This window comes from Populus trichocarpa, chromosome 1, assembly GCF_000002775.5.
Source record: "Populus trichocarpa isolate Nisqually-1 chromosome 1, P.trichocarpa_v4.1, whole genome shotgun sequence".
Taxonomy (NCBI): domain Eukaryota; kingdom Viridiplantae; phylum Streptophyta; class Magnoliopsida; order Malpighiales; family Salicaceae; genus Populus; species Populus trichocarpa.
Genome location: NC_037285.2, coordinates 758,952 through 776,518, shown reverse-complemented (window position 1 = coordinate 776,518; position 17,567 = coordinate 758,952). Strand labels below are relative to the sequence as shown.

General features: G+C 35.9%; 2 protein-coding genes across 9 annotated transcripts; one reads left to right on the top strand and one right to left on the bottom strand.

Annotated features, from left to right (window-relative positions):
• The first annotated feature begins 276 nt into the window (after positions 1-276).
• On the top strand, positions 277-7,188 carry LOC7483271 (uncharacterized). 8 transcript variants are annotated; one of them, XM_052456849.1, is made up of 4 exons: positions 277-2,055; positions 2,709-3,506; positions 3,601-3,735; positions 6,972-7,188. In XM_052456849.1, the coding sequence occupies exon 1, from the start codon at positions 547-549 to the stop codon at positions 1,705-1,707; it is 1,161 nt and encodes a 386-aa protein (XP_052312809.1). In that variant the 5' UTR covers positions 277-546; the 3' UTR covers positions 1,708-2,055; positions 2,709-3,506; positions 3,601-3,735; positions 6,972-7,188. The 8 variants fall into 8 exon arrangements, with proteins under 8 accessions (XP_052312809.1, XP_024437853.1, XP_052312820.1 ...); XM_024582085.2 differs by lacking the exon at positions 6,972-7,188 and having other exon boundaries at positions 2,709-2,757; positions 3,392-3,506; positions 3,601-4,020; XM_052456860.1 differs by lacking the exon at positions 6,972-7,188 and having other exon boundaries at positions 2,709-2,757; positions 3,026-3,506; positions 3,601-4,020.
• LOC7455759 (probable plastid-lipid-associated protein 12, chloroplastic) lies at positions 6,473-10,403 on the bottom strand. Its single transcript, XM_002297621.4, has 11 exons — positions 10,095-10,403; positions 9,965-10,018; positions 9,540-9,614; positions 8,859-8,978; positions 8,233-8,424; positions 7,994-8,077; positions 7,804-7,896; positions 7,190-7,243; positions 6,999-7,078; positions 6,814-6,921; positions 6,473-6,717 (listed from the first exon to the last, which is right to left on the bottom strand). The coding sequence occupies exons 1-11, from the start codon at positions 10,344-10,346 to the stop codon at positions 6,630-6,632; spliced, it is 1,200 nt and encodes a 399-aa protein (XP_002297657.4). The 5' UTR covers positions 10,347-10,403; the 3' UTR covers positions 6,473-6,629.
• Positions 10,404-17,567: the final 7,164 nt, after the last annotated feature.

Here is a 17,567-nt window from a genome sequence, read left to right as displayed (position 1 = left end):
AGTACTTCTACAATTGTTATTAAATACAAAAACTCTAAAGGACCAAGTTGCAAAGTCCCTTCATTCTCCAACCTAAAATATTCAATATCTCATAAACCAAACCCTAAGCCCATAGAAAATAAAGACTAGTTTGCCATTTCCCTACTTATCGCCTTCAAGCAGTCAAATCATAACCCTTTCAAACCGACACGTCCTTTCATCTCCACCGTCCATTAAAAAACCCCCAAATCCAACCGCCATAAATCTCCTTTATCCCTTATATAAACAGCCCCTTTATACCCCACCGCTAACACAATAACACAGCCCTAAAAAAAAATTAACCAGGAATTCTCTAGATCTCTAAAATTCAGAACAAATTAAAGAAGTTTTAAAAAGTCGAAAAATATCTGTTCTTTTTAGGGTTTTTCGATCTGATCTTTAATTTCTCATCCTCTTCTTCTTAGTAGACGGGAATTGATCTTACTTGCAAATCTAATTTGCTAATTTAGATTTTTGTACGTCAAAACCGAGCCTCTTTTTTTTTTTTTTTGTCTTAGGGTTTGAATAATGAACGATCAGCCATCACCGTCAATCATGAATCAGCAGCCACCGCAATTGATGGGTCAGCCACCGCCGATTCATCTTCAATTACAGATGTTGAGTCACAGTCAAGCCATGAATCAACCACAGCCGTTGATGATGATGATGATGAACCAGAGACCTTTCAAGAAGTTTCAAAATCCGTCGAAGTTTAATAATAATTTTGTTCCTTCAAAGCCTAGAAGCAGCAACAACAGCAGCAGCAACTGGAAGGGTAAAAATGCCAACAACAACAAAAGAATGGAAAATTCCAATAATAACCCTGGTTTATCTTGTGGTGTTAGTGGCGGCGGTGGCGGAGGGTATAAGCCACCGAGTTTGAATGAATTGCAAACACAAAACAGAATGAAAGCGCGGAAATATTATCATCCAAAGAAGAAATTTAATAATCGGTTCGCGCCTTATGCGCCGAGGAATACGACGTCGTTTATTATCCGGGCGAAAAAATCTGGTGGGATTGCTTCGTTGGTTTCTCCGTGTCCGGTGACTCCGGCAATGTTGCCAACTCCGATGTTTTCGCCTTCGAGGGAGGTGTTAGGTGATATGGCGAAAGAGGAGTGGGGTGTTGATGGGTATGGATCGATGAAGGGGTTGATTAGGTTGAGATCCCCTGGAAATGAAGCGAGTGAGGATGATGAGGATGATGAGGAGAGTGATGTGGAAGAGCACGTGGAAGTGGAAAGGAGATTGGATCATGATTTGAGTAGGTTTGAGATGATTTATCCGAGTGGTGGTGGTGTTGGAGGGGAGTATAGTTATAATAATAATAATAATGTTTTGGAGAATAGGGTTGATGATCAGGACACGCATATAGCGCAATTGGAAGAGGAGAATTTGACTTTGAAAGAGAGGTTGTTTTTGATGGAGAGTGAGTTAGGGGATTTGAGGATGAGGTTGCAGTTTTTGGAGAGGCATCAGCAGCATGGTCAGAGTAGCAGTAGTGCTATGGTTTTGGAAGATGTTAATGAGGAGGTTGTGGAGAATGTTTCTGAGAATGAGAGTGATGGAGGATCTGATATTGGTGTGAATACTGTAGCTAACGACGGTAACGAGGACGTGATGGAGTGGGTGGAAATGGAGAGAGTAGGGAGGAATGTTAGTAATGTTGATAAGGAGGAAGGGGAGTGATGATGTTTGTATGGAAGAAAATGCACTGATGATCAAGTTATCATGAAGCATGAGGTTAAGGATGAGAAGGCAGGTAGTGGATTTGTTAATGATGTAGAAAAAGGAGACGATTTTGTAGCTACTGATGCAGAAACAGTGAAGGTTGATGAAGCAAATGATGAAGAGGGGAAGCTAACTTTTACCAGACCGTCTGGTTTCAAAGGTGGAGGAGCCTGTCTAAAGGTGATACTGCTGACAACAGGGTTGTGCAAGACAAAATGGTTTCAAAGGAGGACACTTCTAATGATAATCAAGTGTCCTTAGAGATGAGCATTGGCGGTGGTGACTAATCTTTTGTCCCGCGTTAATGTGAGTCTCTTCTCTGAATAGATGGAATATCATGTTCATGTCTTTGCACAAAGGATAAATGTGATCTTTGTAGATTTAGTTTAATTTTTTTTTTCTCTTTTATGTTTTGTTGGTCTGAAAGGAGGAAATAAGGGAGGATTTGTTTTGATTCCCCAATTTTCCCTTGTTCAGATTACAAAACCTAGGAAGTAGGTTGTATCTTGTTATCCTTTTTAGGCTACCGCGGGTGGAATTTGGGTGGAAGGGTTCAGGTAATGGGGGGCTAGTGTGAATGTTAGTTCTGTTAAAAGCATAAATCTGTATGTTGCATTTTATGGCTTTTGAGCTGGATGTAACCTGTAACATGTGGCGTAAATCTCTAACCATGATGTACTGGCTTTTCATTTGTCTAATTCCATAAACATTTCTACCGCGTTTGCTTTTGTTTTTTTTTTCCTTTCCATGGAATGCCTTTCTGAATGTTTTATCCAAATTATCCTTACTATATTTGTGATTACTTTTCTAGTATTATTTCAATTCTTGATTGCAGGGAAGGGAGGCCTGCTGTTCTGATCTGTGCACATGTACCTTTATAATTGTTACCATTTTGTTCATGTTTCTGTACTTAATTACTAAATGGCCTTTTTTTTTTATTGGTTCTTTGGTTTTCTCAGGAGATCTGAAACTTTTGAGCCTGAAGAACTTCTCCCTCTGAAATCCCAGGTTGTTATGACATGTAGCCATAAAAAGTTACACATGATTGAGTGATAGTGGATGGTAGGTTTATTACTTTCTGATTCCAGATATGATTAGAAGTAGAAAACCAGCTGTTGGAGATTCTAATAAAACTTTCCCATCTGAGACTCTGATTACAGTTTCCAATTTGAGAATGCTGGGAGATTTGGTTGGGTGTTGCTCTTCGAACTTTGCTTATTAGTGCTAAACTTGTACTTTGATGCCAATAACTGTTATTGCTTATTGTTGTTTGTAGTCAAAGAGGGTGGAGTTACATTCAGTGGCTAAAATTGGAAAATAAATGGCCTCAACAATTTCCCTGTCCCTTGGTATATCCGTTACTGGATTGTTCAGAGAGAGCTAAAGTGCAATATCTTGCATGAAAACATTTAGTGTCTCCTCATATGAAGTTAATGCAGCTTGACTTGTAATTGCAGACAGATAGTGACTTAAAATTCTTTTTGAGAACTCGCATACTTTTGATAGTTCAATTGATCATAAAAATCGGTGTCCAATGTTTGAGCAATTGTAGCTCCTGAGATTCACATGTTACCCGGCAAATGTGATGCTTATGTTTCCCAGAGACGTAGCTTTAAGATTTTTTTTTTGTTGCCTATTATAGGGGTGTGTTTTAAGCAGCAGGCTATGTTGCTTCCACACGAGTGACTGTCCTGGTGGATGATGCAGAAATTTGGAGACTTGATGATGAGTCTGCTACACTAATGAGCCTGCAATAGGTCTTGACTAGCAATATTAGTTCTTATAATCGTTGTGGCATTCAATTGGTTTTTGTTCCATCACTTGATTTTAAAATCTTTCCTTCTGTGTCAGGTACTGAGGATCCCTTTTATGCCAGGTTTATAAAGAGCTCGACACTTTTGGTCTCTCACCGTCTGCCTTAAGCTGTGTTCCTGCATTCCTTTACCCGACATGAAGATGGCAGCAACTGTTTGTCTGCCGTATCAGGTTCATTGTTAATACAATGTTATTTGTCGAATCTTGACAGAATTCATGTTCATGTTATGCTAGCTTATGTGTCTATAATCTAGTCATGAATCGAGTGATAGGTAATTAACATTTACAGTTTTTGTGGGGGCATCATTCATTTACGGTGTAGAACCGTAGGTTTCTTGCTTAATCTTTGAAATCAAGGAAAGGCCAAATCCTTGTTTCCTGTGTGCTTGAACCTTGAAAACCCAGCTTCCAAGATGCGTGGCTAATCCACGAAGCAACCTTTCATGATTTGTTTTTTTTCCTTTGGATACAAGGGGTCCTATAGTAGAGTATACTTTTAATTATTTCCATAAGAATATTTCAGACATCACAGCTGCATGAGAAGACTAAGATTTTTCCTTTAAATTTTGTCTAAAGAGCAAATGCACTCTTCGTGTGGTCACAGAGGTGGCTTTACTTCAATTGATGGCTATATCCTTTCTGTGTAGACCGCGTTACCTTAGTTTGGTTGGCAAACAAGTCATGATCTTTGGGCCTGAAATAATGTAAAAAAGACTAGGTTGCTTGATATTACTTGACAAAGAAAAAGCTCACGAGAAGAAAGGATGCTAAATACACTTTATATTTTTTTGCCCCCAAGATACCTTGTTGGGTTAGTAGTTATACTCTTTTTTAGTTGGGCCCGGGTTAGGTTTTTAAAAAGTTGATCTAAAATTGACTTGTGAATTGTGATTCTATCAAAATTTAATTTGATTTTTGATAAAAAAAACACTGTCTAAGTTACGGGTATTGGATTTAATAATCCTGGTTGAATTGATCAAGGAAAATCTTAGACTAAAATATCATACTAAATTCTATATCATTTAAATCGATATGAATTTAACTTGCATTAAATTACCTTCCAAGAGCATGGTGTGGTAAGTAATTATTATAGATCATGTTTCCCCGCTCAATGCTCTCACTAAATCTTATCTCAATCTCTATATTTTTTACTCGGAGTGATGCTGGTGATGGTGACCGTGCCCTCCACGCTTGTGAAACATACAAAGGATAAGGTAACGTGTCACGCATGCAATTCTTTTATGTAATGGATCAGGAGGGTTTAATCCAAGTTGATCTCTTCAAAAAAATTAAAAATAAAAAAAATTAAAGGATATTGTTTTGATTAAAAATTTTATCAAAAAAATAATTAATAAGTTTTTTTCAGTTTTTTTTTAACCTATACCGGTTAAGGGTTTCAGCCAGGAGGCTGATTTTACAAGGAAGAATTGTATTGATGTTGGTTATGCATTGTTGTTTTTTAATATATATTTTTTTAAAAAACAAATGGGCAGCTAGCCGTGTTGTCAAACAGGTTCTAAGAGCGTCTTTGCCCTCCTTTTCTATTTGTTTTTTCCCTTGTTAAATCCAACTTCCGTTAGGTTGACTCCACTGATTCAGGATTTAAAATTTGGTTGATTTAAACTCTTAATTGAATTGAATAAGATATTAACTTTGATAAAACTTTTAATTGACTTGATTAAATGTAATTGAGTTAATATTTAAAAATAAATTATTATTATTATTATTATTATTATTATTATTATTATAAAAATAATTGATTTGGATGGATTTGATTATGTATTGATAAAAAGACCCTTTCACATGCCTGCGATTTATTCCTTCCCTCGGAGACCTGACATCATAGCGGCTGCTGCATGCTGCAATTACTTGTTAGTTGGTGGCCTTTTTTTTTTATAATATATATAGAACTTGTTGATATATATATATATATATATTAGCATGGCTAATTATCGTTGATAGTGGGATTATATGTAGGAAGGTATATTTTCTTTTTGTTATAAATGAAGGTTTATAAGAGAATAAAACACTTTATTTATCCATTTAAATTCTTAGATTATTTTTTATATATGATATCATAATTTTAATAATCATTCAATTACAAATTCGAATTTTATCATTTTTATTTTATTTTTTAATTAAAATTAGTTAATAATATAAATTATATAGTGACACCTCACTAGTTTAAATTTTCTACAGGTTGAGATAGTTTTTAAATTATATATTCAAATCTTTTTTTTTTAAATTCAATCACAAAATTAACATGGAAGCTTGCGTATGGAAGGTTTTAGGGCCCAAATATTGCCTATGGTTTTAAAGCAAACCAAAAGGCTAGGCTTAAATATGGGTTTGATTGGCCAACTTTCATGGGCTATTACCTCAACGCACAGATGCGGACCATCGACGTAGAGTCACTGTCTCCCAAAATTATCATTGTTTTGTTTTGTTTGGGGCTGTGGGTTTTATTAATGTTTTCCGTTTTTGTTCTCAAAAATCTTAAAATAAAAGATATGTTTTTCTTTCTTTCAAAAATATAGAAACCAACTATTTTTAAAAATTCTCAAAAAATAAAGTGTTTCAAAAACTTCTGATAATAGTTGGTTTTATTTTTTTCATTAAAAAAAAACAATAACAAACCATTTTTATGTTTTTGTTTCCAAAAATAAAAATAATACCAAACAACTCCTTGAAAATAATACTTGTTCAACGTGAAAATATTCTTATCATTATGTTTTTTTTTTTTAATTTTTATATCCGTTTATCTCTTCAAAACGGATTCATCAAGTATTAATATTTACCCTGAATTTCATAAAAATCTATCAGATTTTATCTCCATTTAGCTGACAAGCAGGTATACTATTATTAGTTCAATTTTCTACACAAGGAAAAAAGGAGGGAAGGGAAAATCAAAGGAAAACCAATGTTCTGTATGCTATATATATATATGCAATACAAATTGAATAAGAACACTCACAATTTCCTCTTTATAATATTCTGTCAAAGATGCATCAAGAAAACTGACAGAAACAAGATGCAAATTCTCCTTGGTTGATCCACCAATTGGCTTAATTCTGCCTTGTTCCATCTGTTCGTGCATGCACAAACACAATGTTTTTGTACCCTCGACTGATTCTGATTTTATCATCACTATATCTGCAACAACATGTATACCGTCTCTTGTTAATGGTCGGCGGAGAAAACCATCATGGGATCATGCAATTTGATAGTATCTAAGACCAGAAATCTTACAGCAACTCTAGGTTAATCTTGGTTTCCATCTCCACAGGGAGTCCAAACATGCCACCAATGATGGCTGCATCATCCATTTTAACATCATATGTATTGAGACTTGATTTCCTGCCAATAGTTTGTGCCATATCAGTTTTACTTGCATTTCTTCTCTGTAGATCCCCACAAAGTGCTGAGAGACTTACACAAATGTTCCTGTCATGGAGAACCTGACACCGAGCAAGATGTCGACGACGAACTTTAACTGTCCGTTCTTTGTGACAATCTGAAACGGCAGGAGTAGAGGGTGAGGGGGTTAGGATGTGATTTGTAAAGAAGATTCGAGTATGCAGAAAGATTTAACATGAAGAAGATTATTGGCATCCTTTGTGCTTACCTGCTTTCCCATTAGACCTCTGCCAGCATTCTCTATCCAACTATCTGTCTCCATCTGCATCATAAAAATTGCTATTTGGGTCTAGGTAAAGTAGAACTGACAAAAAAATCATATTAAGAGCTAATTAAGAATCAGTGACAAGTAAAAAATTTAAATTTAATATCTGAATGCGTTATAAGAAGAAAGTCGCAGAAGAAAGTCGCTTGAATTTGAATGATTCAACGATAGATTATCAACATTCTTTTACTACCATCTAGAGACATTATTCATGGCGCTGATGTCCATGCTAAAAAACAATCTCAACCCAGAAATTTAAGTTATTAGTTGAGGTTTCAAAAATATTTTTATATTATTTTTCGGTACGCTTTTTCAAGTAAAATTTCTTGAACTTAAATTTGCACGAACTCGCCGTCACTTTCTACTCGATTTTTATAATGTAATTAGATAAAATGCGATGGTGAGATTTTAATCATTTAGGTTTTGATACCATGTCAGAAAATCATTATAATCTAAAAACTTAAGTTATTAGATGAAGTTTTAAGAATAATTTTATAGGCAATTCAAGTTTGTTTTATTAAATAAATAAATATGTGCAATCATCATCACACAATCACCTGTGAACTCCATATCATCTGCCACTCTCCATCGATGAGTTCCATTTCATCTTTAGCAACATTCTGATTTAACTTTATAAATTCATTGATTGCCTGCAAAGGTTATAGCTCTGTAATTAGCAACGTGGAGCTATATTGGCTAACAAAGCACGTCCTCTGACAGGGTCTAGAAAGACGATTGTAATTTTACCTCTAGAACTCCGGTTCCTGTCCAAATTGCTGACAGCAATCTTTGTCTAGGTTCAGTTTTCTTCTGGAGCACAAAGGTGGTGCCCTGCACTACAGAAACATTGCTTGATGACTTCAGCAAATGAAACCAAAAGAAAACTTCTGAACCTATAACATTAGTACCTACCACCCACCAATAGAGAAGGTAAACAGCATATACACTGAATTTAGTATGCTCAAGATCATGTAGTTCTTACATACCTTATTTCCTCTCGAGATGCGAAGGTTTCCAGATGGAGACAAGTATGTGGTGTCCAGCCAGCCCTTTGCTTCATCACCAAGAAGCCTAAATGGCACTGGATATGGAACCTTAAATGGTAAAAAATTGAAAGAAAAGGCTGCTCTGTCAAACTGGAAAAGGATCCTCTTTCCATTTTCAATTGTTGCTGCTGCCTGAGAGAAAAGTGAAATGTGCATGGTGTAAGAGAAAGAGGAGTGGGTCATTCATAACAAAGCTTGAAACATGAACTTCAGATGCATGGAAGTTGGGGCTATAACCTCTACATGGTTCACTATATGCATCATTTAAAAGAGAAAAATACCTAGTCAAAGCATTTTTGCATAGCTCTGAAGATGCATGTGCATGTCAGATACTTCTTAAGGTTAAAGGAGAAACCATTGCATCTATGCTGATTGTCCTAGTCCCTTCTTCTATTCTAAGGCCATGCTTTCAAAAATGAAAAGATGACTAGAGTGCAATGACTTGATGGGCTCGGGCTGACTGGCTCGTCCCTCACATCACTTAATCGAGGTGGCTAATGGTGTATGATGAGACTTTTTCTGGTGGAAAAGCTTATAACTTACTAGAAAAGATAGTGGATTCATACCTCTACTTTCAGCTCGCCTATAGCATTTGAGAATTTTACAATGTTGGACACACGAGGATCATTTGTCCGAAGGTATACCTCTTGAAATACGCTGAAGAAGTCAACACCAACAAATGTTCTCTGCAGCATATTGCAAAGCACATGGCCAGAATGAGCACAAAATGCAGAAGAAAAACAACTGGGAGAAATTTATGCTATTCAAAATGGTATCAACCCAGCAAATCCACTTTGCGATTTTGGAGTTTCTGTAGAAAAAACTATTTCAAACTGAAAACTTTAACTATTAGGTGAAATTTAAAAATAATTTTATATTATTTTTTAATACACTTTCTCAATATAAAATTTTATTTTATTGAGCTCGAAACTTGTACAAACCCATACTAAAAATAGAGTGAGAGTAAACAAATTAGAATTTATAACTGTTTAATTATTAAAATTTTGATATTATATCAAAAAAATCTTTTTAATCCAAAAACTTAAACTATAAACTGATATATCAAAAATAATTTTATATTACTTAGATAATTTCTAAATTGTCTAATGACACAAAAGCACCAGAAAAGTAGATCCAATCCCGATGTTGTCACATGAAAATTAGGACAAATTCCAATATTTTACACTAAGGAACTAAGTTACATGAAAAGCACAACAAAAATGTATGGCAACAAATTGCAATCTAACCTGAATTGGAGATGCTGTCCCAGGTCTAGTCGTAAACATTAATTGCCACCGACCTTCGATCAAGTTCGAGCCTGTCTGTGGGTGCTCAGAATCATCAGAATTCATAACAATCACAAGATCCAACACATCATTACAATTTCATCTGCCCCTCCCATTATTCCAAAATAATTTACTTGTCAATTTTTTAGGCTAATTACAGATGACTCCAACTAATCTTATGAAATCAATCATGCTGCAAACAAACATAAACTGCCTTTAATTTGATTTACTCTAGTTTCCAAAGTAAACAAACATTGACATAAAACCCAAAAACAAAAAGAAACCTATCAAACTTTAACAATTTTAATCAAAATCTGGAATTATATACAAAAAAACAAGAAGAAGAGAAATCCCACTAATCAAGATTCCAAAAACTTATCACTTACAGGTTCAGACACTCCTTCTAAGCCTTCAAGAACTTTAACTGCATGTCCGACCTCCTGACAAAAAGTCCCATTACATTTAAAACAATCACAGCATCTCGTCAAGAAATAGAGGGAAAACAAGAAGACGTACATTGAGTTGCTGGGGGGATGCTGATTTTCCTCTGCCTTGGATGCCAACAAGGGCATTTATCAGCTGATTTTCTTGCTCATTGAATGAAATTTGCTGCTGCTGTTCATCAACAAGAGAGGATTGACAAACATGAGTTTTTTTAACTAATGATTTCAAGAGTTTCTGAGGCTTACAAAATGATGGTGCAAATAATGTAGGAGATGGGCTCAATTGCAAGCTTAAATGAATGGCAGCATGAAATTTTAGAGCCATTTTTATTTTGTTGGAGCGAAGAATCTAGTGAGACTGAGTGTTTGTTCAGTTAAGTTGGTTAGTGGTCTTTAAGGAACCAGATGAGAAAAATATCTTAATGGGATTTTGACACGTGGTCTGTTCTCAGTCTGACACGTGATGTCCGTTATCCTTAGCGCCAACTTATGTTTGGCAGTTAGTTAAGCAGCTAGCAATGGTACAAAGTAAATTCTAGTCACTTGAAGGATGGAAAAGATGAGAAATGATCCACGTCACCAATGAAAAAGGATGACAAATGATCAATTTGCTTGTTAATTGATTTTTGTAAGCTCCACAAATCTCTCATGCCCTGATTTTAATTTCTTGTTGGCAAATCTCAAATTAGTCTCCCTATTTGAAGTTTCTCATTGTAGTTTCCAAACCATCGATATTCTCAATTGGTTCCCCCATCTTTCATTGTTTTCTCAATTAGATCCCTCTGATATTCTGATGTAAGGGTGCAAAATTGGGCCAGTCGTTTAGGTGCCCATTATTACATCAGATAACAGTCACTTATGGTCGATGGAAGTTAACCGAGGGACCCAATTGAAGAACTGATTAAATATAGGGGATCTAATAATAAAATCAGTAGCTTGAGCCATAAAATAGGGAACCCCTCGACTGTTTAGAGGATCATGCATGTTTTTGAGGAGTAATGATTCATAGTCCCTGTTAACTTATGACTGCCAGAACCTGAATAAACAAAATAAAAAGAGGCTAAAAACTATAATTCGATCAATAAACTTAAACAACACTTCAAAAATATTTTTTTCCCTGTCAATGGAGAGGAGATGATGATGAGAAGTTTACCCTGCCGAACCTAAATTCAGCAAGGGGATTTGAAGTTGTTGATGCAATAAAAAGTCATGTGGAAAGTCAATGTAGTGGTGTTAGTCCAATATTCTCTGTTTATCATGTTAAATATGCAGTCTTTGTAGATGATTTTGAGCTACAATATGTCGGCAGAGAGGGGGGAAATCATGGAAAGTTCTGCTCGGAAGAAGAGATGGACTAGTGGCTAACCAGACTGGAGCAAATCTTCAACTCCCTGCCCCAATTTGAAGGAGTGGATGACACTAATCGTAGGTTTGTTGGAGTATGTTTGAATGTCACCAATGTATGTCGGTTGTGGAAGGGGATGGTGGAGAGAGTTCATAGTAGGAGGGAAAGCCTCACAGCATAAGTTAGCTTTTGAGAGGGAGATAGGTACAAGATCACCTAATATGGCCTTATCAGAGATAGTATCCGCTTAACGAGAACTGCATCCACGCTGTGTGCTACAAGGACTTGTTCTTCAACTGTAAATTACATGCATAATTTCATTAGTCTGAAAATCGGATATTATGTAATTTCATTAAGGTGCTCGATCACACAATTGGACTAGCAAAAGGGGCTACCTTCAACTACAGATTGTTCAACTTCTCGGGATCTGGTTCTCCAGACGTTACAATGGAATCAAGTAAGGTATCTGTCTACAGAATCCATGTCCACTAACCGATGATGGGAACAAGTCTACAGCTCTTGATCGGAACCCAACTGATCTATTTGACAACCACTATTTCCAGAACTTGGTAAGCAATAAGGGCTTGTCACTTCTGACCAAGTATTTTCAAGTGATGCAGCCATTTCGACAGCCAAAGATCTTGTTCAAAGCTACATCACTAGTCTCCATTGGATCTTGCAGAAAGATCTCCGCTTGGTACATCCACACCACAAGAAACATATTTGGATGAATGAAAGAAGCTTGCCTACCCCTTTCGGCATCTTGAATACGAACATAAAATATATAGGCAAGGAATTAACAACACTTTTAATGAGACAAAGACGACCAGCCATGCTTAATAATCTCTCTTTTAACATATGAAGCCTTTTACGAAACTTCTCTATCACTGGCTTCCATGTGGAGATACGAGATGGATTGGCTCCCAGTGGCATGCCGAGATATTTTCTTGGGAGGGAGTCTGATCTGCAAAAAATAGATGTAGCCAAGCGCAAGCACAAGTGATCGTCGACATTGATACCAATAATGGAGCTTTTATGGAAGTTTATGTGAAGGCCTAAAATCAGAGCAAACCATCTCAAAATTCTTTTGACTTGAACTAACTGATCAATATCTGTTGGGATGAATATTAGCATGTCATCTGCATATTATAGATGGCTGAAGCAAATTCCTGATGCGAATTGCAGCCCTTTGAGAATGTTCCCACTAGATGCCCTTTGAAAGAGGATCGAGAGGCCCTCAGCAGCTATGTCAAACAGAAAAGGGGTAATCGGGTCTCCTTGACGCTATCCTCGTCGAACAGAGAATTATTTTGAAGGGGATCCATTGATGAGGACCAAGAGTTTTGATGAAGAAAGACATTCATAAATCATGCTTCTCCATTTTCTGCCAAACCTCATATAACCCATGATATCATCTAGGTAATCCCAAGAGACCAAGTCGAAGGCTTTATAGAAATCAATCTTGAAAATCAAACCTGCCGCTTTTGGCTTTTTCAGATCACTCACCAACTCATTCGCAATCATAAAGCCATCTATAATGTTGTGGTCTGCTATAAATGTTGATTGGTTAATGCTAATGATATCTTGCATAACAGTCATCAATCTGGACGCAAGGATTTTAGCAATGATCTTGTAGATACCATGAATCATGTTGATGGGTCGAAAATCTTTAAACTCTATGGGGTCTATTGTCTTGGGGAGGAGAGTTATGTAGGTTGTATTGATTCCTTTAGGTAGCCTTCCAATTCTGAAGAAGCTTAAGACTATATCGAGGATGTCTTGAGCAATAAAATCACATGCTAATATGTAGAATTTGAAGTTGAAACCATCTGGTCCAGGACTCTTTGACCCATCACAACCTCATACACTGCGCTTCACTTCTTCCATTGTGATTTCCTGCTCCAGCCATTCAGAGGATTCTTTAGAGAGGCATTTGAAACCCAAAGGATTTAATTGCGGCTTTCTTTCAGAGGGGGAGTCATACGGCTCAGAGAAATAATCCACAGCAGCCTGCTTAATACCCTGTTGAGAATCAAAAGTGTTGCCATTATGGTGGATTTTTAGGATATATGATTTATCCTTCCTGAAATTGGCAATTAAGTGAAAAAACTTGTTATTTCTGTCACCTAATTTGCACCACATCTGTCTTAATTTATGCCTCCAAATAGATTCAATGTGGTTGTTGCGAACCCAGCGGTCTTTCAACGGAAAGTCTAAATGCTCCTGCTCTTGGTCGGTTATACCTTTTTCTTCATATTTTTCCTCTAGTATGTTGATAGCTAAAAGGGTTCGTGAAGGGCATCTTCTTGATTTCCAAATTCGAGCTTATTCCATTGCCTCAATCTGACTGCAATATGATTGAGCTTTTTGAGAAATTTGAAGCGGCTAGGGTGAAGGGAGCATGCATCATTCTAGAAGTTTTCAATGATGTGCTTGAAATTTGGGTACTAAATCCAACAGTCTAAGAAATAAAAAGGACGCCATTCATGGTCCTGCAAGAAGCTAGATATAATTAAAGGGCAATGATCCGAGAACTCTCTTGGAAGTCGACAAAGAGATAAACTGGGGAAATGAAGATGGCAGGATGAGTTTGCGAACATACGGTCCAGTTTGCTCTTGGACCCTCCTCTAAACCAAGTAAAATAACCTTCTGCTAAAGGGTATTCAATGAGCTCACAAGACTGCAGGAATCTACTTAAAGAATTTGAGCCTGCAGGATGACAGATTTCACTGTTTCTGTCTTTCTGAGAGAGTGTTTTATTAAAATCTCCAGCTATTATCTAGGGAACTTCAAAAGCGTGTTTAAGAAGAATAAGATCATCCCAAAGTTGTTGGATGTTCTAATAGTTACAAAGAGCATAGATGCCAATAACAAAGCAATGAAAATCATTGTGAACATGTTTACCATATAAACCGATCCAAACATGATCTTATTCAATATTAGAGACTTCAAAGTTAGTGTTTTTCCACATAACAAGCAGACCTCCTTTTGATCCCTGAGCATTATTACTAAACCAACTCACATGATTTTCATTCCAAATACGAGACACAAAGTCAATGGAACAATTAGCCAGCTTAGTTTCCTGCAGGAAACATATATCAATCTTATATTCTGTTATTAATTTTGTGATTCTTCTTTGTTTCCTTATCATGCCCAAGCCACAGGAGTTCCAAGAAATAATATTCATAACAAGCCTATGTTATGCTGCAAGATGGATAAAAAATCTGGACTCTCAACAACGATGACCTCTTCAGTGTAAAATCTTGCTTTAAAATGATGGACCAGATGCTTTACGGTGGTGCCAAACCATTCCAATCTTCTATTTGGATAAAACTAATCCCACCAAAAGTGCAACTTTTTCTCTGGCTCCTTGTCCAAGACAAAGTAACCACAAGATATTTTCTATTTTAGCATGACTACCTCATCCTTCAGGAATCTAGATGCGCTTTATGCAATAAAAGCTTGGAATCTTCAAGTCACCTCTTCATTCACTGCCACTTCACTTGGAATATATGGATGAAATTGCTTTCTAATCGGGGTTTTTGCAATGTTTTTCCAAAATTTATTGATGATATGTGCTACCAATGGTCTTCCATGGTTAAAGGCAAGCAGCAGAATCTCTCATGGCAGCTTCTTTTCTCATCCGTTGTTTGGAATCTTTGGCTCCACCGGAATGACATCATTTTTAATGATGCTGCCCCTAACCTCTAAATGTGATTCTCCATGGTACGCTAAAGTATTGCTTTACGGCTAAGGCTTGATTCCAGCTGTTTGGAGCTTAATATAGAGAATGTTCAATAGGAAGGAGTTGGTTTCTTATGTTTATTTTTTGTTCCCTCTAATTGTTGCGCTTCCCTGTTTCATGCAGCAGCTTTTGTGCTTTTCTTTTCTTTGCTTGTTCATCTAATGTAAGTTAGATTCTTTGTAACTTTTTTTCTTAATAAAACTTTCGACTATTACCAAAAAAAATAAATATATTCACAACAGAATTAAAAGATCTATATGCAGGAACTAGGGATGAAAACTTACTATTGTGTTATTTCCGCTTAATTACCTCACGAAGTCATGCACACACCACCTGGTCTTGTTTTACCATATAGTATATTGCAATTTAGTGCATGAATGAATTCACAGTTAGTAGGATTTCTATATTCTAAGAGGAGAACTGTTTTCCCGTTTTGTTCCTGATAGAACAAAAAGATCTTATTAAAAATGGCACTAAAGATACAAACATAGACATCACTGCCAAGCACTAAATCTGCACTACTGCAGAGATGGCAGTGTATAATCTCAGACCAAATAGAACAAATTCTGTTAAGACAATAGCTTATGACTTTTGAGCAGCAACAAGAATCGGCACCATCATCATATGCTATTAACAGTGGTTTTCAACTTTCAAAATATTAAATCAGCTGCCAAATCTGGCTGAATTCGTTGGAAATGTTGTCCTTTCATCTTTTAGCAGCTGTTCGAAGGAGATGAGAAATTGTCTTCGGATATGATCGATTAACAGGCAAGACTTTTGATTTTTCCAACGTAGTAAACTGAAAATACTATGGTGATTGTGAAATTCTGGCATTTTCAAATCACTGGATGCTGCAATGACAATCCTTAAGGCCTATATCTATCGTCAATGATAACGAATCAATATTATATTCAATGTTCTTATATTAGAATTAGAATTATCATTCAATGATAATGATCAGCTGAGAAGTTGCTGTTACCCCAAAGTAAAATGTCACAATGAGCTGAAATTCTGCCCTCTTGACTTGTATACCAATCGATGGTTTCTTAGACTCATAATAATCCTTTTGTGGTTAGGAAAGTTTGAAACTTGATTAACATCATTAAGTCTGACTTGAATGGAATTTTTAAGCATGCTTAAGCAATTTCTTGCGGGTTTCCGATACAATGATTAGTTTTTAAGCCTGTAGCTGCTGACTGCAGAAAATCATGAACTTAATCAAGCATAGACGAACTGATGTGATTCCTCCATAATTCAGCATCCTGATTTTACTACATTATTTTTTTTCAAAAACTGACTGGCAGAATAATTTTCATAGCTAGATATAATTGCACCTTAGTCTAGTTGCTCGAAGTTTTCAACCATGCACGTGTATATATATTTTCAACCATGCATGTGTATATATGTGGTTTACAAATCTTGAACTCACAGTGTTAGCCGGATACGGACACCTGATCAGTCTAAATCTAACTGAAGAAAATCTGGAATGATTTTTGTTTTCTTCTCAGCAGCCCAGAATCCACATGTTCTGAAAGTTGAATACAGCGTCATTCTCAAGAAATGCTTGCTTCCGCATTTGCAACAGTCAACTGAAAAATCCCAAGCAGCAAAGTAAAATTAGACAACAATCTCGGACCATGAAAATTTATTAATTAATCAAGATATTATTTATATAAAAGATCACACACAAAAAAAAAAAAGCTAGAATTCTCAATGATCTGTTTATTATGAATGCTTAGGGTTAACCTAAATACAAAAAAATTATATATAGGTTAAACTTAAAATACTATTATACCCTTAATAAATAAGACTAAATAAATATTATTTAATATCTCTCCTCAAACTCACGATGCAGCAACTACAAGCAAGGGCGGAGTGAAGGGGGGGCAAACAGGGGCCCGGGACCCTGCAAGACTTTTTTTTTTTGTAATTAAATGTAAGGTGCTGTAATAGGCTACAAAGTGATAAAAAATGCCTTCGTGGATTGAGGAATGAAAACTCGAAGACAGAGAGAATCCGGCTTTTCCAAAGAATTACAAGTAATAGGCTACAAAGTACCTACGTGGAAAGAAAAAAAATATAAAGTGATCAATGTCTTTCTTTGTCTTTTCTCTCCCTATAGGCTATAAAGTACAACCCTAATATCAATACTTGTAAGTTGCAACGCAGCCGGTCAAAACAAAAACAAGAATAAAGATGCAGATCACAAACATAATTTTTGTGCGGAAAGATTGAAGCAAAGTTGTTTAATTTATCTTCCCGTAAACAAAACAAGGTAATTGGATATCAATAACTCAAATTTAAAATATTTTTTTTTTGAGATGTTTATTAAGACTTTGATGAGATTTTTTTTATAATTTTATAATTTTTGCTTATTTTTTTCAAATTTGCTAGTTCTAACAATTGTTTTTTGAATTCTTGTTATAGTGATTTTTTTTCTAATTAATTAGATATA

Excerpts from the sequence above, each read along its gene's own strand:
- LOC7455759 (XM_002297621.4), bottom strand. The coding sequence starts at position 10,346 with ATGGCTCTAAAATTTCATGCTGCCATTCATTTAAGCTTGCAATTGAGC. Across the intron at positions 8,078-8,232 it reads GCATCTCGAGAGGAAATAAG|GGCACCACCTTTGTGCTCCA; the intron begins GTATGTAAGAAC and ends TCTGTAGTGCAG. Across the intron at positions 6,718-6,813 it reads AAGATTAACCTAGAGTTGCT|ATATAGTGATGATAAAATCA; the intron begins GTAAGATTTCTG and ends ATGTTGTTGCAG.
- LOC7483271 (XM_052456849.1), top strand. The coding sequence starts at position 547 with ATGAACGATCAGCCATCACCGTCAATCATGAATCAGCAGCCACCGCAA.